Here is a 27,131-nt window from a genome sequence, read left to right as displayed (position 1 = left end):
CTGCAGAACAGAACATAAAACATTCTTTATACTGGTCACACATCACATTAGTTTCCTAGCAGTATAATAACATCAATTTCAATCTATTTCCCTGCAACTAAAGGGAAGTAACTTCTGGGCTGCTGCCAGTGAAAAAGGTGTCTCCCAGCAGAAATACGTATTTTTTAGTAGTGTACATCACCCAACACAAATTGTTAAGAAATGGCACTCCTTGCCCTGCATTTCTGCAAAAAGACCAATAAAATTTCTGGAGTGTATCAGGTTTGATTGGACATTGGGAGTAGGTTAATGTGGGATCGCCTCTCACACTGAGTCACAGCTAGTAGAATAGTGTGAGTCATAAAAATAAACCTATGCCATCTCAAAGACTTTTTTTTGGTCTCTTTTTCTTTGTTTTCCTCTTTCATAAAAGATCTTTAAAGCTGATGTCCTCCATGAACTCTATCAGTACTGTGAGACTTCATGGAATACTTCAGGTTGGAAGTGACTTCAAAAAGTCATCTCAGCCAGCACCTCCAAACAATGCTCTAAGATGAAGTAAACCACACCAAAGGCATTCCTGATATTTCCAACCATTTTGTCAGATTTAAAAATCAGTTTGGGTAAGTTATTGCAAAATGCATTTAGAAGGATCATCCGAACCACAAATCAAACAATTTTTTTATTGAAACCTCCAAGCCTCTTGAAGTCTTCTTACATATCAGCACTGAGAACTATTTCTTTATCTTCAGATGATAGAAATACCACAACCAAGGCTTGAAAATACTATATTCTGTAATTATCCAGAGAAAGTGGAATAAAAACGAGCAACTAGTGCTGCTATTAGAATATTGTACATCCTGGTTTTACAATCCACTAGGCATATCTCATTCAGAAGGCAGGTCCTATCTGGCAGCAGAACATTTCCTATTTTCTACTCTGTTGCTCCCAACAGGCCTCTCTCATCTATGTTTTTAAAAGATGTTTCTTATTTGTTTATCAACCATCATAATTATATTGCTTTGGGGAACAGAAGTGCCTGACAATTTTGGTTGCTCTCTGTCCTACGCCCCTATCCGTGTATGTACACGAGCACACCAGGAGGTGGCACAGCTCTGTTGTGCAAAACTCCCAAGGCATTGGCTGAATTCCCATCAGTTCCAGCCAACAGCGGCAAACACTTCCATATGCACAGGTGGGTTTGTCTGGAGTTTAACCTTTCCTTCCTTGCCCCTCACTGGCAGCAATCTATCTGTAAAAATTCACTGCAGCTGGTGCCTGGCTTGAGCTATGTTGAAGCCAGTGACTTCAGTATTATTTGGGAGCCTTTCTGGCACACACACAGAGGTATTTTCACCAATAAAGGAAAAGTGCCCAGGTCGGGCCCACCGTGTGCGCTGCTTACTGGGAGAGCAGGTCGGCATGGTAGTAGTAGTCGGAGAGTTTGTTAAGGAACGAGCGAGGCTCCAGGATGAAGGTGGGCAGCACCACCCGGGACAGGTCCATGCCAGGCCGCAGCTGCTTCAGCAGGATCCACATCAGGCTCTTGTTCTCCTCAGAGACGGTTTCTGTCTGAGACGACTCCCCTGTCTACAGAGGCAAAGGGAACTTCAGGACAGCAACAGGAAAACCATAACTTGTGGGTGTATTTCTCCAGGGTCCAAGCTCACCCATGAATGCCAGGCACAAGGGTGAATGCTCTCCCTACACCTCTGCAGAGAGACATCAGCCATGTCTCGGTAGAAATGAATCCCCAAAGCAATCAAGTGAGTGGTGCAGCAAGCCCTGGGTGTCTGGGAAGGTGGCACGAGGCGGGGAGCACAGCTCTGTTGTGCTCCTTCCTGAAGCACTGCCTCCACACACCTCAGGGCTGTAAGGGGCCAGCACGGACCAACATTAGCCAAGGGGATTGTGCACTGCAGCCCTCAGGAGGGGTGGATGTGCCCAGAGCTGTTACAGCATCCCTGGGGGATGCACAGAAGCAGCTCCTCTCAGTCCCATTCTCCACAAACAAGAGATTGTAAGACTCATGAGGATAGATGTTAGAAAAACGTAGGAGGTAAACAAGTAATCAACAGAGAACAGATGCAGTCCTGCAACTTCTAGACAAGACAAACTGTGTATCAATATGGCAAGGGCCCCACTGCCAGGTGAGAGGCACAAAAACTTCAGCACCTGGAAGTGCTGCTCAGAGCACTTTGCAGAAGTGTAGGTAAAAAAAGCCAGGGGTTATGCTGTGCTTTCAGCCCTACGTAGTTCCTATGCATTCAATGGGTCTACAAAATGTGCAACGTGGAGGAATGGGCCTTTCACAGCATTAAAGAAGGTAAATTAAATTTTCAAACAAAATTCAATTTTAATGAATCCTAGGCATCATAATTTAACAGTGAAAGAGAATAGTTAGGCTCCCACTGATTTTAGGCAAGAGATTTCTATGAGAAAAAGGGCACAGATCACTTTTGGAATGGACTGTGGTTTGGGAGAGGGCATAGCACAGCACAACAGGATTTTCAGGTGGCATAAATCACTAAACATTCTTTTTTAACACCTGAGCATTGCCTCCATGTTGCCTCCCAATCAGCCCTACAGTCACAGCAAGTTTACCAGTCCTGCAGAGCTTGCAGGCTGAGGGAATTTCAAATTGAGGAACAACAAAGCTCTGTTACTCTATTGCTTTTCAATTTTTGTACCATTCTTCTTTTGACAGTCTGATGCAATTCACACATGAAACCTCCAAGGAGAAATGGAATACCACAGCATCACCTAGGGCTCACAATGCAGAGGTGTGTCAGAACTCTCATTATTTATCCAGGTTCTCAAGTATGCAGGTACTGTCAATATAAATTAATGCCATGTTGAAATTGCTGGGCAAAGTGTTACTCAGAATGAATCACTGCACACAGGATGGACATGAATAGAAAGAGAAAAAGATGCAGAAAGATGTGAACAACCTCAAATAATAACTCATTTTATAACTTGTTTAAACTACAAGCTTGGAAAAAAATGTGGTTTTTTTCTGTTATCAATCTACCTACTGAAGTGTCTCTTTTGTGATCTAGACCAACTTTTGCAGTCTCAAAATTCTTCTGACACTTGTCTCTGCCTTCACATTCTAACTGCAAACAGGGCAAAACTGGAATGCCAAATGCACAAACACCTTCCAAGAGCACAGCCTCACACCTACCCATGTGCACAGGTTTAAAATGAGCCCTCAGAGCCAGGCTGAAGATGCAACTGCCAGTCTCTGACCTTTGTCCTGCCACACCTGAATTGCACACACAGGCCGAGGGCAGTTTCAGTTTAAGATGATGACTGACATTACTTCTGGCACGTGTTTACCTTGATACATCTCCACCCAGGGGAGTTACATCATTTCACAAAATCCATTTTTCTCTACATTCCTTTCATCAGTGAGTTGAGACTCAACAACCAGTCCTACCTGCATGGCCCAGGTGATGACAGCCCCACCTCTTGAAATCTTACAAAACACCCATTGGCCAACGCCACATGGCAATTCTTTCTGCAAGCCCACTGGATGCTACCTGTGCCTGAGCAGACACACTACAGAGAGACTTATTTAATGCCACACAAAGTGTCACTCTCCAACAGAAACACAAGTCTTTCTCACTTGGTTTATAGTGCATTTTTTCCTTATTTCAATGTACAACTGCAGCGATCTCTCTCTTTCACACACACCCACATACACACATCAGCGTAGCTTGTACGGTTTGTCCAAACACCAAAATATCAGCCTGTCCCACCACCACTTCTAAGACAAGTTTGTCATGTGAAGAAAGGTCATTTCAGAATAAGCAGTTGACAGAAATTAAATTTGCTTTCATTTTGCTGCTGCTCAGTTACTCATCTATATTCAAAATCTCCTGTTTGAACTCAGTTACCATTTGCCTATCTACAAGGGGATTTGAGAGAAAAAATGCATTAAAGAGAAGCTAGGTGTAATTAGAATATATTTGACTATATTTTTTGGTCAATATTAGTAGTACATGTTCAGGAAAACATTGAAAGAAAAGGGTAAAGGTCTGGTGAAGTCTGGAGCATGAGTCCTGTGAGGAGCAGCTGAGAGAACTTGGGTGGTTTAGCCTGAAGAAAACAAGGATAAGGGAAGACCACATCACTCTCTAAAACTGCCTGAAAGGAGTTTGCAGAGAGGTGAATGTTGGTGTCTTCTCCAGGTAACAAGTGATAGGAGAGGAGGAAGTGGCCTCAAGCAATGTCAGTGGAAAGGATTGTCTGGCATTGGAACAGGCCTGGAACAGATGGTGATGGAGTCACCATCTCTGGAGGTACTTAAAAGCCATGTAGATGTGGTGCTAAGGGACATGGTTTAGTAGTAGACTTGGCAGTGCTGAGTTAATAACTGGATTTGATCTTAAGGATCTTTTCCAATGTAAATCGTTCTACAATTCTGTGACTCTAAGAAAAAAAATAGCTTTCCAGCAGTGTGTTTCTTTGAAGCACCAACAAGACATCAGCTTCCTTGTTCAAAGCAGCAGGCAAGCGAGTGCTTAGAGCAGCTCAGACCAATTCTCACACAGCACACTTGGCTGCTCCAGCTCACTACCACTGCCTTCCTCAGAGATGTCACAGTGATATCAGCTAGCAAGGCTCTTATGTGGAACAGAAATACAGCCTCCTGCTGTTAAATGTCATGAGAAATGGCTTTCAGATAAGTAACTGGCATTTAGCAATCAAATGGCTCAAATGCTCCATTCAGATACAAAAAAAAAAGGATGTTCCATGCATAATAAAAAAAAGGGAAGTGTCATATTTTGTATCACACAAGGACTGAGTGCCTTAATTGGCCAGGACACATGGCCAGGACAATAATCCCCCCTCCTGCTGGCTCCATGAATGTGCCAATGCTGTGCAGATCTTTAATGCAATAACTGGTTAAAGCAATCACTCATGCTGGAAACGCACCACAGTGGCAGAGCTGCTGTTCATAATGCAGAATTATTAAAGCACATGATAACACCACATAATTTAGCAGCAAACTGTGCTTTGCTTTGTCTGCATAACACCGGAAGTCATAAAGTTGGCTGTTACCTGACATACAGCTAAAAGGCTGAATGACAAATACTACATTTTAACAGAAACAGGCAGCAATCAAGATTTTTGCTTTCTTACCTCTCCAAATTCTTCATAGACTTGTTCAATATAAGTGGTCCCCTTCCTTCCTGGAGAGACCTCTCCCTGTATTTCTGACTGATCACTCTCACTTTCATTTGTCTTCCGGCTGTTCTCATGTGCTTCATTCTCTGACTCCTCTATGTTGTCTCTCTCTGACTTGTCCGAAAAAGCATCATTTTCCAAGTGGTGGTTGTTCTCCAGGGTTGATTCATTCAACCTGCAACACACAGTTCTTTACTTGCTTCAGTTTGATTTACAAAGCCACATTGCTTAAGGCTTTTAAAACACAGTAACAACACACCCAGGACTCAGAATAGGGTGTGCAGACCACAATAGTCTTGACATTGATTTCCTGAATAACAAGGGTTTTACCACATAAAGAGTGAGATATTTTCCATCAAAAATTTCCCCTCCAAACTGCACTTTTCAAAATGTGCTAGCTCCATTTATCCACCCTTATACAGCCCTGCTGCTGGCTCCAATAGGAGCCCACAGACCAGAGAGATACAGAGCAAAAGCACTCCAACAGCTCTACACTGCTGATAAGAGAACTGAAGTATCCATCAGGAGAGATTTTTCCCTTTACAGAAATCAGTGGATTGTAGCACGTATGAAAAATATTACATTACAGGATACATTTTCTTTTCAGTGCTATTGCTATTTTATTTCAACAGAGGGTGGTCCTAAGTCAGTCCTACACTAGAAAAGACAAATTTAAAAACTAATAGAAGCAAGTATTTTCTCACACACATATCCCTCCCTCATCCATTCCTTCCTCTGGGGGAATGTGCTTTTCCCCAGATGATGCTGTGTGGAAGAACAAAGTTGAAAGCATGGAGTGGACAACTGCATGTGATAAGAATTCCCAAATTATAACACTGCTTAAGGGAAAGCATGGAAGGTGTAACAAGCTTCATGCTCAGTGATCCAGACTTTAGAGAATGTAAAAAATTCTCTCTCAAGTAACCTGTAGCATCTCCACTTGAAAAAGCAGATGTAGTTCATATGACAGATGGCAAACATGATTGCACAGGCCAGAGATCAGCTGCTGAAAAGTACTCACTAAATGCACTTTTTTCAAGTGGTATCTATCATTGGAAACAGTTTTCCTTATTCATACATGTCTGCAGACACATTACCTCTTCCACAGCCTGGCCTAGTTCCCATTTGCTGAACTTCTCTGCTTGTCCTTCCTCTGAAAATTTTGTAACTGAGACCTCATGAAAAACTGCTCTTGCATAGAGCAATAAAAAAAGATTCCTAGCTATACAAAGTGTTTCAGAGGATCTAAACAGGCCCTGGATCTTGAAGAGTTTTGTAGCTTCCTGTTGTCTATCTTCCTCTCCCAAGATTTCTCAGTACATGGGAATGTTCTGTCAAGCTTCTCTACGATGAGCATTTTCTCAGGTCATTCTGGCCATATTCCAATTTTTGCTAAGGATGAATGCTGAAAGTTCCCAACCTTGCTCTTTTCCCTGCTCTTGTTATTTTCTGTTTTAAAAAGATAATTAGGGCATTGCTAGGTAGAACCAGATTAAATTAAAAAAAAAAAAAAAAGGCAACAGAAGAATCAAAATGCAGAACTGGCATCAGCTTTTCAGAAGATCTCAACTTCCAACTATGCACTGAAATAAACTCATGATTTTTAACTTGCCAAGCAAGCCACATTGTGACAGTCACAGCTCAGTTTCTGGCAGAGCCCAGTTTCTAGAGTTCTTTTGGAAGTATCATACAGCTTTCTGTGTCTTTAGAAAATCTTTCTTTTAATTCCATTTGTAAATATATGTATGTCTGCATATATATACACGTATACAGTGTTTATATATACAAACCACAAGGTTTTTTAATTGACAGTTGTACTGTACAATAAAACTAAATAAGAGTCATAAATCAGTGTCAATGACCAGCACTAATAATTTGCTATCAGACATTATGTGCCTTCATTGTTCTAGTGCCAGGATGTTAGTTTTCTTTTTCAGCCAGCAAGCAGCAAATGTAATAACTGATAACCAAATACACTGCAGGCACAGATTACACACACATGAATTTAAAATAATAAAGCAGAAAAAAGATGAGGAGAGAGCTGTCTGGAGACATTATCTCACAATTCCTCACCACAGTTGTTTCCTGGATCATATGTCCAGGTGAATATTAGGTTTTGATCATTTCAATACCTAATTTATTTCTTAATTTTTCAGTGGTCAGGTAAACATGTGAGTGTTGTCTGTGATTGTTTTGCTCCCTAGACCTACTGAAAGTCTTCTCCATTGGGAAAAAAGTACTTGAAAGAACAGTTCATTATAAGGCTTTTAGTTCATGGCTGAGGAGTAGTACTTGTTTCTATTTCACATTTGTAAAAAGAGCAAGTTTTCCAGTGTCACCTGCTTCACGTTTGGGAAATATTTGAATTTTAATTGAGTAAATTACTCTTTTCTTAGTTTTCTCTCACTACTACCTCCACCCCATTTCCCTGCCCGCCCCCCCCCCCCCCCCCCCCCCCCGCCCTTAGTATTTTTTTAGGATTTCATATTTAGTTCCAAGAGGGAAATCAGATTCATATGAAATTCCACTCAACTGTGCACTGATTACCCACCACCACAAACAAGGCAAGACTTAATACATCCAGAGCCACGGAGCTACTCTGGAGAAGAAAAGGGAAAACAGATGCTTCTCATTCTGAGGATCAAATATGAGATGCTGAAGTGCAACCAGATTCTTCCTCCAAAGAGAATCACCACTGAATCTGTGTGATATGCTAAAAACAAATGCCATGCCATGAGCTTGGCCAACCAATCAATGTAGACTTCCCAGGGGCTTCCAATGAGATTTGGACCAGACTCCAAAATTTGGGGGTGGGGAAATGACTATGCTAAATTCAGTACTGGATTTCCCCCATGAACATGGGTAACCTGGCACTTTTCATGGCTAATTTACTGTTTCAGCATATTAGAGTTCTCTTACAGCAGTGCTTTATTCTCTAAGTGGCATTCCTGGAAACATCAGTTGGTGACCAGGACTTCTTTGGGTTTGATACTGCTCTTCTACACAAAGCAAATAAGTAACCAGCCAGATTCCTGGGGCTGCTGGAGATAAGACATGGAATTCACAAGGAATATAACTTCATATTAAAAAGAAGAGTGCCTGGTGCCCTAAAAGTCTCTTGTCTAAAATCACTGATTTACACAGTACTTAAGCCTTTGATTCACTCATACAGTTATCTCTCTCATTTTTATATGCTACTAAAGACATGGATCTTGAAATCACTGTATCATCTTGATTTGTCTCCTAGCAGGAAAGAAGCAAAGCAGCCAGCAGACAAATGCAACTTTGGCTCAACAGAAAATCTGCTTTTGCCAGCTCCCAAGGGATTTTTGTTCTCCCTATAATATCCATCATCTTCCCTTTCTTTCTCTGTTCTTGACAGAATAGTTTGGCTAATTTGAAGATAGAGTTAAATGTAATTAACTGGCCCCCTAACAACTGCATGCCAATTTAATTGGTAAGATTCCCTGTAGGGAAAGCATTTAATTAGAATGATTGAATCCCTGTGAGGAAGCCACTGTCACTGGCAAACCAAAACCACTTTGTTCAGCACTTGCACAGTTTGGATTTTGCATTCTCCCTTATTTAAATGTTCTTCATTCCTTCAGGGATGACAGCAAGTCATCCTCCTGTCCTCTTCCTCCTCAAACTCTCCTGGGATTTATGCACAGGGGAGTTTGGGTATACATTCCCAACAGAGGTAGGACTCAGAAAGCAGAGTGTACAACCACATGCTGAACACCCAGCTTGAACAAGACTAGGCTAAAATTTGAGCCTGTAAAAAATATCTGATTGCAATTGTGGGCACTCTGTCCTGCTGAAAACTCTGCCATGTGTGCTGCTGCTACTGAAGAAGGCTTTTAATGTTGGACAACTCAGAGGTGAAACAGAGTCATCACCTAAGCATCATGCACACATCATGTTCTAAAGAAATACTTTACTACAGTTTTAACCCTATCTTCTGCACCATTACAGTAGCCATGGGTTTGCCTGAATGTTCTCAGTGCCACAGGCTCCATTTTAATATTACATATATTTCTGTACACACATCCATCAGCCAAAAAAACAAGTCCACTGCATTCCTGAATTCATTATCCCAGTGAGAACAGAGACTTCCAGACATAAGGAAAGTATTATGAAAGAAGCCCACAAGCACAAGTACTAGGGCACATGATGAGGTAGGATACTAGATTTCCTTTTCTTCTCCCACTGCTTTTCAGTAAAGCTCTCTTCAAACTCTAGGTAAAAACCTGAAGAGTAGGACTGAAGAACACATGCTGGAATTATCAGAACTCATCAGGCAAAGGACAGGCTGAAATGCTGCCATCCCTTTGGTCCCATGGGGCCAGAGATACCTGCACAGTCTGAAGAGGACTCAAACCCCTGGTGTTGTTATAACAGAGACCAAGAAAAGCTCCTAAGGGTGAGGTCCTGGTCTGCAAGGCATCAGCTTTGGAGACTGCAAGAATTGCTACCCTAGAAACTGCATAACTTATGGTGCATTGCTGTGAGCTCTAAAAGTCAAATTCCAATCAGCAGAACTAGAAATAGACACTACCTCTCCCAGTTCTCACTCCAAAGGCCAAATGTCTATACCAGGAGGATTTTTGAAATTGCTTATTCAGCTATAAGCAACAGAAAGGCCTGGGGCTTTTTAATGTGTACAGAGCTTTGATGTTCCAAAATGCTGCACTAATACCAGGAATATGAATAGAAAGGAGGCTGTGGGGACTTTTTTCCCCTTATGTAAAAATTTATCTGATTCATCGAGGAAGAAGTTGGACACCCCTCAAAACCCCTGCAGAGAGAGAAAGTAATTATAAAACTAAGGATGCAGTGTGTGCACTCTGCTGACTATAACACAGTACTACTAGGGAAGAGTACACATTATTAAAAAACAGATCAGACTCAGAGCCATATGTGCTAGCAACACACAGACATTGTTAGTGACTGTGTCTGTGTAACTACAGCAGCTAGATTCTGCAATCTTTACTCAGGCAAACCATTTTTCATGTTGGCATCCCTAGACACCATTCTGGCCCAAGCAGGGGGGACAGAAGAAAGTTGTTTATTACAAACAAACACAGCTGAGATTTCCCCCAGCTTGTGCATTGAAGCATTAGGTGGCAACACCCAGCCCGTGCATTAATGAGGGATGCAGCAGAAGAACACACAGGAATCTGTTTTTAAACAAATTTCCTCAGTGGACTCTGGCTTTATTATGCTCAAGTTTGAGCATATGCCATCTCTCTGTGCATTAAGGAAGGAGTAACAGCCCCATCTTACTGGAAGAACTCCTGGTCTGACATAGCACTGGTGTGCAGGAGGTGGTTGAGCCCCGCATGCGCAGAATCTCCCGAGCAGTTCACGTCTCCATCCTTTCCCTGCTTGGAGGCACTGAGCCTGAAGAGGCTGGAGCAACGCAGGGCAAGCTCCAGAGCATCCAGCCAGCACCGGCCTGTGAAAACAAAAGGAATTATTTAAGCACAGCAGAGCAAATAACACAATTCATTCACTGCTTCTCAAAAGCTTCTTGCCAGGGAGTAAAGCTCATTGTCATTATAATTTAGGAAGTCACTGGGTAGAATATATTTTTCATACATATAATCCCTAGGTTATCTCGCCAGGAATGGGAGTTTTAGTGGCTGCATGAGTAATACATCTGAATGGTGATACAGTGGGAAGCTCACCCCAACTCCCTCTTCCCTAATAACATCCGCTTCTGATCTCCCACAACTAGTTCACATCCCATTGCCTTTTCTGATTTAGTCTGAGATGCAGGGAATCTGTGCAGTTATATGGTGCTTCCACACCACCCAGCATCTCATGTATGCAAGTAACACACTCCCTAAAACACATTCACCACTTGGCATCCCCACCTCAGGCACTTCCCAATGGCAGGGAGATGCCAGGGCACTGAGCTGTGTGGGAGAGATCCCTGCTTACTCTGGGATCACTGAACCACAGCCTGCTCAGGAACCCAATGCTGGCTGTACAGTAACCACCATTCCAATCAAAACCCAAGATGCTCAATACATGACAGAGTGATTGAGACTAGAGAAAGTTGTCAGGCTGTTCTTTTTCCCTCTTTCTCTGCTTTTTTTTTTTTTTCCTATTCCTTCTCTCTGCCTGGTCCATCAGATAATCTCTGTGGGTCATCACTTTTTCTTAACTTGCTGCAAAAAAAAAAAAAAATCTTTACCTGAAGGGTCCATTTTGGAGAAGCTATAAACATGGCACAGAGCCAAGACAAAGTACAGCTCCTATGCACAGCCACACTGGATTTCTTTATGGCCTGCACAGGTCCCACAGACAGACAGCAAATGAAAAGCACAGGAATCCAAGCTGACCTTTGTCTCCTTTTGCAATGATCTATACAAGGCTACAAATCTGTGTGCTAAAGCCCAACCACCACATTGCTGGAGCTGCTGTACTCCTGGAAGCACCTGAAAATAGCCTGCTTCTGTAGTGCAGTCATTAATGAGGCCAGGACACCTGCAAATTAGCTGAACATTCGAGAATTGAAGTATCAAGAGAGTTATCCTCTAATTTCAAGCTTGTAAAACAGAGCTCTTCATTACACTTCTCAGAATACATTTCATAATAATTAGAAGTGTGATTGAGAGGCAGTGAAGGAAACAAAGGATTTTGCTCTACCAATGGCAAGTGCTGCAAACAGGGTTCCCCTGGACCACATTAATTCCTGTCCCATTTGGCAAAATTTTCATTAAATCCTTTTCTATCACACAGCATCAAGCACATGCAAAAATCTCACTGGAATCCTGCTGCTCTCCTGGGCAGAATCCCATCAACTTCAACATTACCAAAATTTGGCTCTACAAGACCAATGATAGCTTTAAAAAAATCTAGAACATACATATAAAGAAATATCTACAAATTTAAGTGGGCTTTCAGTGCTTGCTTTGATACAAAGATGCAACCAGTAAAATAAAAACATCTCAAATCTTTGAAGAATTGCACTTGAACATTTAACCACAAACACTGCAGAGCCCCAGTCTTTTTTTCTAATTTTATCCAATAAATTCCTTCAACTTATTATTTAATAATAACATCACAAATAATGGTTAATAAAAGATTAGACAGGTTGAATGGTGTTGGAATTGATTTCACACTATTTTGTATTTAACAAATATTCTTGCATTAAGGCTTTACAGGCAGAGATTTATGCCATTCTCACTATGTGGAGGATTTGCATGGATAACCCATTAGAGTGAATGGCTGCACTGAGCACAAATCCACCTCCTCCCACATATTCCTTGTCCCCCAAACCCACCACTATGCAAATCTGTTTCAGGCTGTGCCTCACAAGGAAGCACACTCCTGCTCAGGCTTCCTGCCTTGACTCTCCTCTACTTTTAAAATTGCTTTTCTTTTCCAGTTCTGCAGAGTGAGAACTCTGTGATTTGACATTTGGAAATGCTGCATATGGCATGATATTTTTGTATTAAATAGGCTGTTAAAATCAGGTGCTTTGACAGGTAGGTTGATTTGTAGCAGCATGAGCCCTTTTAGGGCAGCACCAAGGTCATCTCCTCAGTGCTCTGCAGCTCTCAGGTACACTCATTATCCTATGATGGCTGAGGCAAGGGTGACCCCAAGTCTCCCTAAGACATCCCCCTCCCTGGGGATGCAGACAGAGCAGCCCATGCTGGCCACAACCCATGGGCAGCTCTTTTACCCCCACCCCACTGCCACAGGGGTTCACTGGTGCTGACATGACCTTACAGGCCTGGTCAAAAATTTGGGGTTCACCACATCGCCAGAGGAAATTTCTACACAATATACTTAGGGTTTCCAACTCTTCAGATAACTTCCTGGGAGGTGTTATGAGAAACCTGAATCTTTTCTGAAGCCTTATTCAAGGATCTTAAATTAAAATAAAAAACCCCAAAACATTAAATATTCATTTTAATAGTCCCAGGCAGATACACAAAGCTTTAGAAGAACTTGCTGTGCATCAGCAGTCAGCATTCCTTGTGCCCTGCGGCAAGCAGAAATGGCATCAGTGTACACCCTTGTTTTCATTTCTAACAGAAACTGAACTGAAGGGATGCAGAGCATCCCCAAATTCCCAGAAATGGCCCTTCAGCCATCAGGTGGTGCTGTGAATCCAAACAAACATACGTCACTAACCCAGATGGAAAATACAGGCTTACCTCTGCAAATAAAAAGGTTACATTCTCTGCAAGTCAATGGTGTGTTAATTGCAGCATAAAACCATAAAATTATGTTCTCTCAATTACAGGGATTGAACACAAGATGAACCTGTTTCCTTGCTAAAGGCCTATATGAAATGTTTTTACATCTGAGTGACCTTTCTATTGAGCTGTATTCTTCTGGATTGTGAAGATGATACAAAAATGCTAGCATTTGGATCACTTAATTGCTTACCTGACAAGTCTACTCACTCCCTCAGGAACTGCAGAAGGGGAGAAATAAATGTGGTCACATAATTAAAGTCTGTCACCTACAGTAACAGTACTGCATGAAAGCTTCATGGCTACCTCAATTCTCACATCTTCTAATTTTGAGTGGGTGACTCAGGGTTTTTTGTATACAGGGCGATTAGATCAGAAGATATGTAAGATGTGGGTTCCTTCAGAGAGGAATGGCAGCCCAAAAGGGTGCATATTAAAGAAGCAAAAAAAAATGTTACAATAATATTCTTTTAGGAGGTTTGAAGCGGCAATGTAAAAACTGCAATCAATTATCAGTTATAATTTTTCACAAACTGTGCCTTAAACTGAGCATATGTTTAACTTTTGAAGAAAAACCCAGAAGTATATCGTCAGCTTGTGGCAGAATCTCCCCACAAGCTTTTAAGCTCTTCTCAAATCAAATTATATAAAAACAGAGAGTTGTTTACATTGGAAAATACCTCTAAGATCATCAAGTCCAACTGTTAACCCAGGACTGCCAAGTCCACCATTAAACCATGTCCCAAAGTGCCACATCTGCATGTCTTCTGCAGGGATGGTGACTCGGCCACTTCCCTGGGCAGCCTGCTCCAGGGCTCATCCACTGAGCAGGTCACCTTGCCATAGAAGGAGATCAGGTTGGTCAAGCAGGACCTGCCTTCCCCAAACCCAGGCTGGCTGCTCCTGAACCCTTGGTTGTCCTGCACATGCTTTGAGGTGCAAACAGGAATCACTATGGCTCCTTGTAGGACACCTGGGTCAGCAGGGCACTGCTGGCACCATGAAGAAACCTGGAGGCTGCAAGGCTGAATAACAGCAGGCATGTACTTGCACCAACTCTTTTTTTTTTTTTTCCACAGACAAAAGGAGCCATTAAAACCAAAAGACAAAAATAATTTCTTCTCCCTCTTGGGGAATAAAAAAATCAAAACAACAGAAGGTGCTTATGCTGCTAACCTAGGTTCAGTTCAAAGAAAAACGTGACTCTGTCCTAGTCTTTGAAGAGATCTAAAATTACAAAAATGTCTCACAGGACAAAAAGAGGCAGCACTGAAAACACTCAGCTATTCAGTTTTGAAATTCTTTGCACTCACCTAGAACAACTCATAATCTGATGTGCCAAGTCTATCTGCCACATTTTGCAGCAGCTGGTCATGGAGGACGCAGCCAATGTTCTCTCACCACTCACCAGAAAAAAAAATCTGCTCTAGATGGAATCACACCCTTACACACAGAAATATCAATCTGGGACTATACTTCTTTTCCACTGCATTCCTGTAGCTACAGAACACCTGGGATGAATCTCTTGCCAATTAAGACTTCAAAAGGTTCACACTGAGCAACCACACATTCCTCCAGAGAGGCATCACTAAGGGAATATTATTCTTCCTGAATTATTAAAGTCCTCTAGCTTTGGTCTCATACCTCACACTCACAAGATAGATGCTTTTAAAAATCAACCTGAAGTAGACTGTCACCTGGAAACGATGAATTCTTGCTCACGTGCACACAAATCACGAATGGTGAGAAAGAGGCTGATTTGGTTCAGCCGGTGAACATTAAGGTCATCGTGTTCAGATGACTGCTTATTTTGCTGTACCACTTGGGTGTCTGTGTGCATGATTTCTCCTACTTTGGCTGTCAAGATGCAAGGATGTGAGGTCTCAATTAGCTGCAGGTGCAATTTATGCAGTGAACTTAATGAAATCTTGTTGCAAAAGCCTGGATTTTAAACCACTGTGAAAAATCTAAGGAATATGAAACACAGTCATAAAGCTAAAAAGATATTCTGTTTTCTCCAGAGCTGCCAAGACCCAGAGATGTATTTCATTGTTAAATTGGTTTCAAATCACAATCTTCCCTGTGGTTTTTTGCTTTTGTGCGTGACCCTTATTTCAATAACCTAATTTCTTTCCCAGATGAGAGCATCAGTTTGGGGGAAGGGCCAGATGCCTAGAAAAGAAACACCACCACTGTAAGCCAGACCATAAAGATTTCCACACAACTGCATCCACACTGGGCAATGGAGGCTACCCAAAGCATACCTGAAGGAGAGGGCAGACAGAAGGAATAAAATTTAAATGTGGTTTGCATTTCCACTGTTAAGATTTCAACCCTTGGTAATCTGCCACTTTGAATTCCATTAGTAGGCATACTCCCTGTGGCAGCAGTGCCCATAGCAAGTGGAGATCCTCACTGTGAGACGTAAGCAGGTGACTTAAAATGCTTAGGACACATCAGCTGTATCTCAGGAGCAGCTCCAGAATGGTCTGGGCAGGAAGCTTGGGACAGATTTAAACTACTAATTCTAAGTCACTCCTCAACACAAATCTGAAATGTAGACACAGTCACTGGTTCAGAAAAAGCAGTCTTTTTCAAACTGCTAAGAAAGAAAGACCTTGCACTTTTACAGGTTGAGCCTGTAGGCTGACATGACCCTTCCAGAGGTTGATGTTTAAAACACATCAAAAAGCAGACTGCTGCTCTGGTCTGTGAATGTGAAACCCACTGTAGCCAGGCAGTGGTTCTGCAGATCATCCAGAAGTCACGTCTTAAATCCTACCAACAGTCTGGCACAGATGGTACAGCAGAGGGGAAAATGGGGATTCTGAAATGCTGAGAGAAAAAGTAGGCCATGGAGCTGCTGATCATGATATAGCTGCCTGGATGGCTGAACTGTCCATCTAACATATGCAACAACTCAGTATTTCCCAGCAAGTCAGAAGCCTCCCTGAGTTAGCTATATCTGCCAAATGCTTTGTTGTTCATTTTCCACTACTACCACGGGAGACTGTGTTAAGAAGAAAAGGACAAGGACACCTCTTCAGAGATGCTGTAGATTCATTCAGGATTGCACTGTGGGGGAGATGTGAACACACTTCAAATATACACAAGGGCCCAGATCCCACCTGCCCCATTTGTCTCAGCTGGTTTAGCTCATTTTACCTCAATCTCCTGTCTCTCTTGCATCCTCTTTAAAGAAATTAAACAGACTCAGGGACACCCTTTTGGAGATGTCTCTTTACAACAGGTGAAGCAATGTAACAGTCTAAAACCATTTCAGTCCTCTGAGCTTAAAATCAAACTGTACAAACTGCAAAGTACAAGGCTTAATTTCCTGCAATTTACACAGAATTCTTTACATGTAGCAGTTTCTGCTCCTTGTGTCTTTGTCTGCATATGTTTTACATGACCTACTGACATTAATACTGTCTCCAAGTCACCGATTTCCATGTATGACACTCATGTTTGGCCCTTTGTCAGGACGTGTTTGGGAGGAAGCTGTTCTCTCTTATCTGGAGATTCACATCCTGCCCATCCTACACAAAGTATGCCCACTTTCCACAGCTCACTGACCTCAGCTGTGAAGTCAAATACTCTCATTCAGATGAAAATTACACCACTATTCATGCTAATATTTCTGGTGCAATTCAGACTTTTTTTTTTTTTTTTGTGAAGTCCACTGCTAAATGGACAGATCCCAAAGCTTTGGCTTTCATGATCACCTCATCAGACTCAGAATCTACCAGGCATAATGTGGGTGCTCCTGGAGCAGGTGGCTCTAGGGCACTGCCAGTGCTGTTCACGAGCTTGTATTTTGTCTTGAACCAAAGGCCCTAGTTACTTTCTACATACAAATTTAGGATATTTGATTGAGAAGCACCTCAGTTCCTCCTCCTCCTTCACTTGATCACTTAGCTTTCCATCTAACATTAGGATCCTACTGGAGAGAAGCATCAAAGTAAAGGAAAATCATACTAAACCAAAAGTAACTCTGTTTTGGTCTGCCTTGCCTCTGCATGCTTCCCAAGAATCTTGACCAACATCTTGGCTTTCAAAATGTGTTCCAGCAAGTCACTATTTTAAGCTCTTTTAACACTGGAGACACATAATAATAATTCACAGGGCAGAAAACTTCCCACAGGCATTTCAACACTGCAAATTCTCACCAGGTATGGTCCCTTTTACCACCATGTGTTGTACAATCCAGACAGAGAGATCACAGCTAGAAAAATCTTACCTCTGATGATCTCTTGGGAGCTATTGCTACCTTAGGAGCAATAACTAACTTAAGGTTAGTTAGAACAAGTCTAAAACTCGTCTACTCCATGTAACTGGCCTGTGGCAGACATCATAAAAAGAGAGAGTAGAAGTTCAGCCACAGGTCCCTTTGCCAGGCTGTCTCTGTGGTTTAACCATTAATAATTAAAATAGTGGAAAGACAAGTGCATGGGTCTCTAAGGAAATAATATTTTATAAAATCTGGATTGATAGACAGTTGTTGAAGCTATTTGGTTGCCTACGAAATCTGTGGGACTCTTCTGTATATCTGTTCTGTGGGCTGTTTGTATAACCAGAATTTGAAATGCCTCTAATTTAGCAGCTCTACCCTACAGCACTATTTTCCCCCACAAGAGATTATTGCATCAATCTATCTCTTTCTAGGCAGGTGATATTTGGAACCAGAATCCTGAATACAGAAGCCTGTATTCCTTTACACAAATAAGCTACAAAAGCATACTATTTTAGGAAATAGATGTGTTTCTACGTGTGCATATAAGTTCTGCTTATTTTCATATAATTTCACTACACTGACATCTGCAAGCAGTTTTCAGTGTCAAGATGGTGTCCCTCACCATGAACTGTCCTCCTTTCACTGCAGGAGGAAAATAGCACAGAAATCTGTAATGAAGGAAGGTTTCCTCCTATTCTAAGTGTCATGTCAAAGGTGCATTTGCATAGTCTGATTTCCATCCCTTAGGAAAATGTAAAACCTAATCACTGGACCAGAAGGGCACTACTTTGAAAGCCCATTTCACTCCATAAGAAGTCCTTATGTCCCTAAAGTTACTCTAGATAAGCATATGGGATAGATGAACCCCTTTAGTGGGGTAGGTGAAAAATATCTGTAAAATGAACAGCCTAGGTTTATTTGCTATGAAAAAAAAATAGTCTGAAGGTCAAATGGAATGAAAACATGGTTTTAATCTTCTTATCTACTTATAAATCACTGATATTTTACGTCCTCTGAAGTATTTTATAGAGATTTTCACATAGCAAGCTGGCATGTCTGTTATATACTGACCTAAATTGACCTTCCATAATTTTGTAAATTCCCAGAATGGTATTTTACATGTGGAGTCACCAGCATCTAGGCCTGCTACACCACAAAACACAGCACAAATAGTTTACAGCAAAATTCAGGTGGCTGAATGGTGTCTACTGACAGCTCTTTAATAATACCATGCCATTTGCCTCCAACAGAACCTTTGCCAGAGTAAGGTGTAGGCAGATAAGACAATGAAGTCTCTGCTGAACTGAGGACAAAGAGCTCTTTTCATATCAGTTTTGGGACTGACTCCTTCCACCCTTTAGTTTACACTGACTTAGTGGATTTCCCCAGTTAGAAGCCTAAGTCCTTCTTCCATACACAAGGCTGGAGAGGTGGCTGTTCAGTGAGGGCAATGAAATGTGCCAGAAGTCTGCTTGACTTGTTCTGACCATTGCTAACAGCAGATTTCAAGCTGGGTGAGCCACTGTTTTTTCCTTTATACACATTTTTTTTTTTTTTAATCCATCTATTTTCTTAACTAGCAGGAGGTATTCTATCTGGAGAAAGCAAACAAACCCCCAGACTTACCATCTGACTCAGAGGCTGCTCTGAAAATCAAGTAGCTGCTGGGAAGAGGCTGAGTGATCGAACCGACATTTTCTCCCTTTGGTCCCTGGAAATGCACACAGACAGAAAGATGTAAGGCATGGACGCTGCAATGGACTGTTAAATGTCTTTCCACCCTTCCCAGGCAGAGTGTGCATGTTTGTGATAGGAAAGAAGGAAGGAGCAGGTGGAGTAATTTAGAGAGACTCATTAGTAATCATAATATTGCTGCTGCAGCTCCAAGGCAGTAATGAGCTCCAAGAAAATGGGGCTTGGTCTAACTTATGCTCATATTCCCATTTTCATATGGTCATATTCTGATATGCAGGAGTGGAAAGATCTTATTGCTGTCACTTGGGACAAAATCAGTCAAACCTTTGTGCAACACCAAAAGGAACTGCTCCATGAAGTGCATGTGGAGTCTGCTTGCAACCAGACACTCACACTGAAACACCCTGCATGTGCCACCACAAAAGCAGCAGAGCCACACCTTGTGCAGTGAATGCCTCCAGCAGAGAGGCAACAGCAGCTCTGCTGGAAGCAAACAAAGGGGAAACTCCATCCTGAGTCTGTGGGAAAGGTGAAGATTGAGGACCAAAGGTTCCCCAGCACGGGCATACTCTACTGGGTTGCAATCCTTCACCTTTAAATCTAGAGAACCCTCACCCTGTGGTGCCTGCAGTGACAGCCACTTCAGGCTTTGCTCATTTTATGCTGCCTTTAGTTTAGAAACTGTGGCAAAAAATACAAAAAGTGTCTTATAAACATCCTGCCACCATGCTTTCACAATGACCCTCTGGAAATGATGCCCAGGGAAGCAAAGCTCATTCTGGATGAGACACTTCTTTGAGCAGAACCACAGGCTCCCTCCTTGATCTCCTCCCTGCTTCATTCTCTTCTGAACTCCAGAAGATGCGAAGAAAAAGCAGTTCCTGTATGCAGTGAACACAGCTTCATACTCTTCATGGTATGGACTTTGTGCCATAACCTGACAGAAATAAATAGAAATCTCTCCTCCTCCGTTGCATTTTCAAACTGACCCAGCCTCCTCCAGCACCTTCTCTTCCTCACTTTGTAACAAATAACATAAAAGCAGATCTTTTTTCAAATATGGAGACATTATGTCAGAAATAAAAGCAGGGCAGAAAACATCACCAGTACTCAGTGACCACTATGTCACCTCCAGAGGGGAGCAAGAGGATGCTCCAGGACACTCCAATACAGATTTCTTTGACTTTCTAAAGAATATCACACAATGCTGAAAAACTATAGGTAGATTTTTGCAGTTTGAGTATTACTTTCCTCCCTTAGATGGGTCTTTATAGTATCCAACCATATTCCTTGAAAGAAGAATTCCTTCCTTCTAGTTGGTAAACATGGAACTGTGACTGCTACTGAAAACTGCTCCTGTACACAAGTGCTTCACAGTTAAATAGTCATTTTATCTGGATTTTTGTTTTTAAGTTATACTCAGAAAACAAAAATTTGGACAGAATTTAAAGTAGGAAAAGCATCAAGATGTATCTGAGTGTATGAACTTGAAGTATTAAGAAGACAACAGTCTCGAGCCAAGCTTCTTGCCTTTTCATCTGCAGGGTTCCTCTGCTGCCAAGAGAAACTGGATTCCTTGTTACTTTATTTTTCCCCTCCCCTCTCCCACAGGAGGTTCACAAAATTAAGATTGTTTAAATGCTTAATAGTCAGGACTAGCAAAGTTGAGATTTGATTTGTAAACCAGAGCAGAGCAGCTTAAGACATTACTAGTGACTTTAATACAATCAGGCATCATTCCCCTTGGCATTTCTCTTTTCTGCTGCTTGCAGCTGAGCAGGGCGTTGGAGAACTATTGATAACACCATTACTTGTGTATTTATTGCAGAGGTGGACATTTGCTTTGTTTGAGGAAAAACCCCACAACCTAACTACAGATAGAGTGAAACAGTATCTTAAAGAAATGGGAGATATGGGAAGGAAGTGATAACACAAGATTCTAACAGGCATTTAGGAACTGTTTATGGATTTATGGATTAACTCAAAAAGCAGCTAGGTCACTCTGTCAAGGAAACATATTTAACAGTAAGGCATGTTCATGCATGGAGGGAGCCATTTCCAACAGAAAAAGAAAAGAAAGAAGGCCATAAAAATAAAACCAACATCTGCACAGATTAAATGATGTTCTGTATCTGCAGAGATAATGATGCCTTCTGTCTCCCAGCCTTTGAGCACCATGCCAATGACCATCCCTCACTCAAAGTATTATCCCAGCTGCACCAGCACCCAGAGCCTGGCTGCAGCCCCTGGGCAGTACAACGAGGAAAGGATCACCTTCACATCATTCCTGTCTTTACATCTGCTTTGAGACTCAAAAGGCATTATGAAATGGGGGCTGATTGGGCTTTGAAAAATGGAGAGGACTGACAGTTTTGGATAGTATGACAAGACATCTCAGAGAGTCATAAAACAAAGCTTAAAGAAGGAGGGAAAAAAAATCTCCTTAACAGTATTGAGGATAACCACAATGATGAAGATGAAACTCTTGTGTTCTGGAACAGAATAACAACTAGAAAACTGGCAGTGCAGGACCATTACCAGAACTTTTTCTTTAAAGGAATGACTCAAATTCTTACAAATCAACAAAATTCAAATTACACATTTTCCCAGATGCAGTAGGTCTGACTCCAGCTTACTTATTGTTCTAAATGGATGTCAGAACAGGCTGCAGATAATGAAAGCCTTCCCACACCATGCTGTTCAGCAAGCTTGAAGGGAAATACAACCTATTCCAGGACATCTTTTGGGACAGGCAGGCAAACCCTGCCAGCTGATAGCTCTACACTCCCTCTGTGCAGCAAGAGGACAGACACCCACAACCTCACACGAAGTACTAGGTTCAAATTCCCCTGTCTCCTGCAGCAACCTCGGCAAAATGTCTCTTCCAGGAGCAGTGTGGGATCACATTGCCCTCACACACTGGGCAAAGTGCCCCTGCAGCAGTATTTGGATGTGTGGAGGAAGCATTTCTTACTGCTGCTTGCACTCCTGGCTGATTTTAGGACCTTGACGGTTTTGGCCTTGCGTTTATGAAGGCCAGGATACAAATAAGTAAGAGGTATAATCCATGTGCACTGCAAAGGAGTTTCAGGCTGAAACTCTCAAAAAGCCAGGGGAGTAGTACAGAATAAGGAACTCTTTCCCTCAGCAATATGTTTCAAAGAGAGGTCTAGACCCCAGAGAGCTTTATAGGAAAACAGCACCCTGGTGCATGTATTTAGCTTTCAACTATAAGCCATGGCCTTTACATCTTATCTTGAAAGGTGCCCCAAAATCTCATTCTGCTCTGACTGAAATTAAATGCCTGTACATCAAATTTATTTGGCCAGTACAACCATAAAGGCCTATGGCAGTACCTGAACCAGATATTTGTTCCAGGGTTGAACCCCAGAGTTAGCTCCAAACATCTGCTGGGCAGCCAGGCCAATATGTACAAAGATATTCAGTAATTACCCTGAGTAAACTGCAAATCCACTGATGAGAGTGAAAGCTGCACCATCAGCTTTAATCTGGATAACCCCTGACAATTTCACAAGCCATTATGGCCAAGAATGAAAAGTGTTCATCCACCTCTTATTTCTATTGTGATGGACAGTAACTTGGACTTTTTGCTTAAGCTGGAGTGAATCTGTATTTTATGAGAAACAGACTTTGCATAGTTATACACAGCCAATGTAGATCAGTCAATTCTGCTCCAGTTGCTTTAAAAAGAGGCTGTGAATGACATAAAATAAAATAGTATTTTTAGCAGTTTCAGCCTTTAACTGTTTGACAAAGTGCAGACAGCCTCTTTGACATCAAGCAGCTCACTGGTAGATTTCTTCCTGATGTGTATTTTGGTGTTTACCTCATGGCTGAAAGCATCTATCACACACAACAGTCCAGGCTAAACTCAGGTTTCAGGGGGTATCCTACTATGCAGCTCAAATGTGGCTTTCTAAATATGTCTCAAGAGACGCAGAATATTACTTTGACTTTAAAATTTAAACCTCTTTGAACTTCCTCTAGTCCACAAACATTTTCAGATATACACTCCCTTCACATTTAATATACTAATTCTTATTTCTATCTTATTTTTTCTCAAGAGACACATGAATTAGATACAAATACTGAAATGCACACACATTGATAAAACCTCCTCTTTCTTTGCACACACTGATAAAACCTCCTCTTTCGTTGGGATGCTTCATATCAAAGGAAGGGCATCCTAGTGCAACACTTCAGATCTGTCAGCAACTCTGCCTTTCAGCATCTGACTGCACTTTTGATTCTATTTTTCACTACCTCCTCTGACTCTGCTTCTCAAAAGAATTCAGTTGACCTGTCAAGTCACAAAGAAGGTTTTTGTTGACAGACAGTAAATCATCAACAACCTTCTTGGGTGTATGTTCTGAATTTAAAAAGCATCAAAACTCTCAAAATTGAATAAGAAGCAAGGTAGCAATGAAACCTTTGGAACTTTAAGGAAAAGCAATGCATTTAGGCACAAATCAGAGCTGAGCTGCTGGCAGAAATCAGCAGCTCTCACCCCTGGCTGCTGAGGTTAATTTTAATTCTCTCCTCCTACCTTATTAAAAATGGAAAGGCTTTTTATAGCAATTGTTTAGCTGTGTTTGAAACTGTTCAATTAACTGCACGGATGAGCAGGAGTGTGTCTGCTTGATCTGCTCCCACAAGGCTTCTCCCTTTTGTTAGAACTCCTGATGCCATGACAAGTGCTTTCACTGCACTCTCGTGAGTCTCAGTTTCCATTCCCTCTGCTGACTACCTTGCAGCAAGGCATCAGCTTATAATGCCTTATTTACACTTGTGATGTCTCCTAGAGAATTTATATCAGCAGTAACTCTGTTTGTGTCACTGTTTTGACAGGGAAACAAATACAAGCACATTTAAGTTTTGTCTTCAAGGTATCCAAAAGATGTGGCTCTCAGTGCCTCTCAGGACGTGCTGGGATCTTTCTCTTTGCTCATACACATTACATAATTTTTTTTCTTTTTTTGCCTATTCTTAAAAGAAAGAAGAAAAAGGAATAGAACTCTTTAAGATTTTCAGGGAGTTAATTCAAGAAGTGTAAAAAAAATGAATCAATTTTATTACAGGGAGATCCAGAGGTCACTGCAGGAGCCTTGTGTGTACAGGAAGGGATTGTCTCAGCCTGAAGAATAACTTAAAATGAAGTGGAGAAAATCCTGCTATTTCCATTTCAAAGAAGAGACAAGATAGCCCTTAATCAGCCCTTCTGATTAAGGGCTATCTGAAGTCACACTTTTGTGCAACAGTCAAGGCTTGAGCTGAACACTGAGTTCTAAGTCCATTGCATACAAATTCAAACATCAGGGGCATTAGAAAAAAAGAAGTCAAATTATAAACCTGCTTTTTTTGTCACTTTGCCAACCATCTCCTTGTATTGTGTGAAGCACTTGGTGCTTTCTGTGTCCTTGTTTTAGGGACTTTAGCTAACTGTGTCTATGCCCAACTCTTTTTTAAGAGGTATGTCATGGCTTGATACAGCTTCTAGGTATTGAACTTCATTTCCTGCACTAACACATTTCCTTTTTCCTCAGTGTCTGCAGGCATCCGTACACTGAGAAGGATACCTCTGTGGAACTAATCACAAGGACTATGTCTCCTTGATGTCATTCAATGATCAAGCTTTGGTATTCTTAATCTTTTTATGCAGTCAATTCACCAATTGCTAACAGCAACTACATAACTAAATAATATCAGTGCTAGGCAATACCAGTGCTCAGAAACTTTGGTGACCAAGAAGAGGTTGTTTGACCCATCAGGATTGTTACCTTTACAGCCCAGATGGATTGATCCAAAGGATGGAAGAGTTTAAAGCAGAAGCCATCCTTTTTGGAGGGTCTCTCTATCAGCTCACAAGAATGGAGCAGAATTGTCCCAACCCACTGTCCGATCTTTGGCGTCTTATAGATGAGTAGCACTCCTGGTTTCAGGACACACCATAGTTTGGTCCAGCTCTTCAAAGTCCCACGAATCTGGAGGAAAAAGAAAGTTGCATCTACATTGTTCTTTAGAAGAAACCCAGCATTTATTCAGTATTCATACAGTATTTCCAATATATTTATTCCAAGGCTACACCATGATACACTTCCTAAGGAAAATACATGGTGTTCCCCAAACAGCCCTAGGGACCTCACAGCAAAATCCCAGAACTTGGAAATCTGGCTATCAGAATCTTGTCTTCATATTTTTATTACTGACTTAGTATTCTTCCTATTTTTACTACTAGCTCAGTGTTAGCAGCTTAATTAATTTTCTAGGCAATCAGCACTGCTGGCCTATGTAGTGTGATCTGTTAATAATCATGGAGGACATGCCAATTAGAACATTGCATATAAAAATGTTATAGCTAGTCTAACTTGACTTATAAGTCATTTTAATAGTGTTCTGCAGAACACTGCTATTAATGGGTTTTGTCAAATACCCCATTTTTAAAAGCACTGTCTCCAGCTGGTTTCTCTCTGTCGAGCTCAATGCAGCTCTCTCTTGTACAGAAAACATTAAATCTGATAAGAGTACATTAAAGATAACAGCTTTAAGAATGAAGAAGTTTCTCAGTAAGGTTAGATTTTGCCTAAGGTCTTCCTGCCTTCAGTATGCATAGGCCAAACCTCAAGTCTTTTCTGTGTTCTGTTTTTGTGGCCCAGCATTATTTGCAGCTCAACCAGAAATTTCCAGCCACAGCAAACATGTAACAGGTATTCAGTGTTTTTGTAAGTCTAAATATTTATTTTTCATCAACAGTGAACACAGGAAGACTGTGCTGCCAGTCTAACTTCTCAAATAAACCATAAGCATGTATTTTTTCTGACCTCTAACAATAATTGCAGAAGAATGCTGGAGGTTTTTACCACTAACCAAAAGCAACTGTATTGTTTAATGAGATCCTTAAGTTAGTTTGTTTTTCTTAAGAGCTATGTGTTTGGCAATGCTTAGAAATTAGTTTTTGGTAATATAAAAGGTTCAACCAATTCACTATTATATCTGAGAACACTACACGGCCCCAAAGGAAGAGAAAACCAGTGCTCATCTCTCAGTGTCAATCCAGATTTACTTTGCCACACAGAAGTTTCAGGACTTCAATGAGAAACTGTCACTATCCAAGTGTGTGCACAAAGAGAAATTGCAGTTGTCATCAGGTACAATATGTTTCATTCTGTGCTGTGACAACAGAAAATCCAATTGTCGATAGAACAAGCTGTATCTACCTATTTTCAGGCTGTTACTCAGTCTATTCACTCTTCAGTACAAAACCACATTTATGGGAAGAGGCCAACAGTCTTTCAGAGAGGAACAAAGAGAGAAACATCACTTCCACTCGTACTATGCCCTTTTTTAGTCCTTGTTGCTGCTTAAGTACATGGAATAGACCAATTGAGTTAAGGTGGAAAGTAAATACCCACAGTTCTACTTTTATAGCAGTTATTTAAATACAGCTTGATTTGAAGCTTTGTTAAAACTATTTGGTCTTCTTTAATTTAAAAAAAGTGCTAGTGCATACATCTCAGACACATTAACTACTTCACATCTCACTTATTTTCTCCTGCAGCCTCAGAAAAAATGGTCTGTATCAAATACCTTCAGCCAGTCTGCTGTGATCACCACACTGGGATCCTTCAGAGCACTGAAGAGTTGTTTGGTAGCTCTTTTCTTCTCCTGTCTGTAATTTTTTTTTTGTACCTGGTTGGGAACAGAGAAAATATAGTAGCTGTAATCATGGCCTCTTCTGGGGAGGAAAGAACATAATGCATTAAGGACAGTTATGTATAGCACAACAAGAACTT

At 41.4% G+C, this 27,131-nt stretch overlaps 1 protein-coding gene across 10 annotated transcripts in view; it reads right to left on the bottom strand.

Annotated features, from left to right (window-relative positions):
* OSBPL5 (oxysterol binding protein like 5) overlaps positions 1 to 27,131 on the bottom strand; it is a 174,130-nt gene that overhangs the window by 18,168 nt on the left and 128,831 nt on the right. For all 10 annotated transcript variants that reach the window (XM_021526752.4, XM_021526753.4, XM_085581491.1 and 7 more), the window contains 6 exons: positions 26,926 to 27,027; positions 25,119 to 25,322; positions 19,252 to 19,336; positions 10,459 to 10,630; positions 5,128 to 5,347; positions 1,385 to 1,569 (listed from right to left, as the gene is read on the bottom strand). In XM_021526752.4, the coding sequence (XP_021382427.3) occupies positions 1,385 to 1,569; positions 5,128 to 5,347; positions 10,459 to 10,630; positions 19,252 to 19,336; positions 25,119 to 25,322; positions 26,926 to 27,027 (968 nt within the window). The remainder of the gene's footprint in view (positions 1 to 1,384; positions 1,570 to 5,127; positions 5,348 to 10,458; positions 10,631 to 19,251; positions 19,337 to 25,118; positions 25,323 to 26,925; positions 27,028 to 27,131) is intronic.

Source organism: Lonchura striata, chromosome 5 (genome assembly GCF_050655825.1).
Source record: "Lonchura striata isolate lonStrDom1 chromosome 5, ASM5065582v1, whole genome shotgun sequence".
Lineage (NCBI taxonomy): Eukaryota > Metazoa > Chordata > Aves > Passeriformes > Estrildidae > Lonchura > Lonchura striata.
The sequence above is the reverse complement of the archived record's forward strand: the minus strand, read 5'-3'. Positions and strand labels throughout refer to the sequence as shown.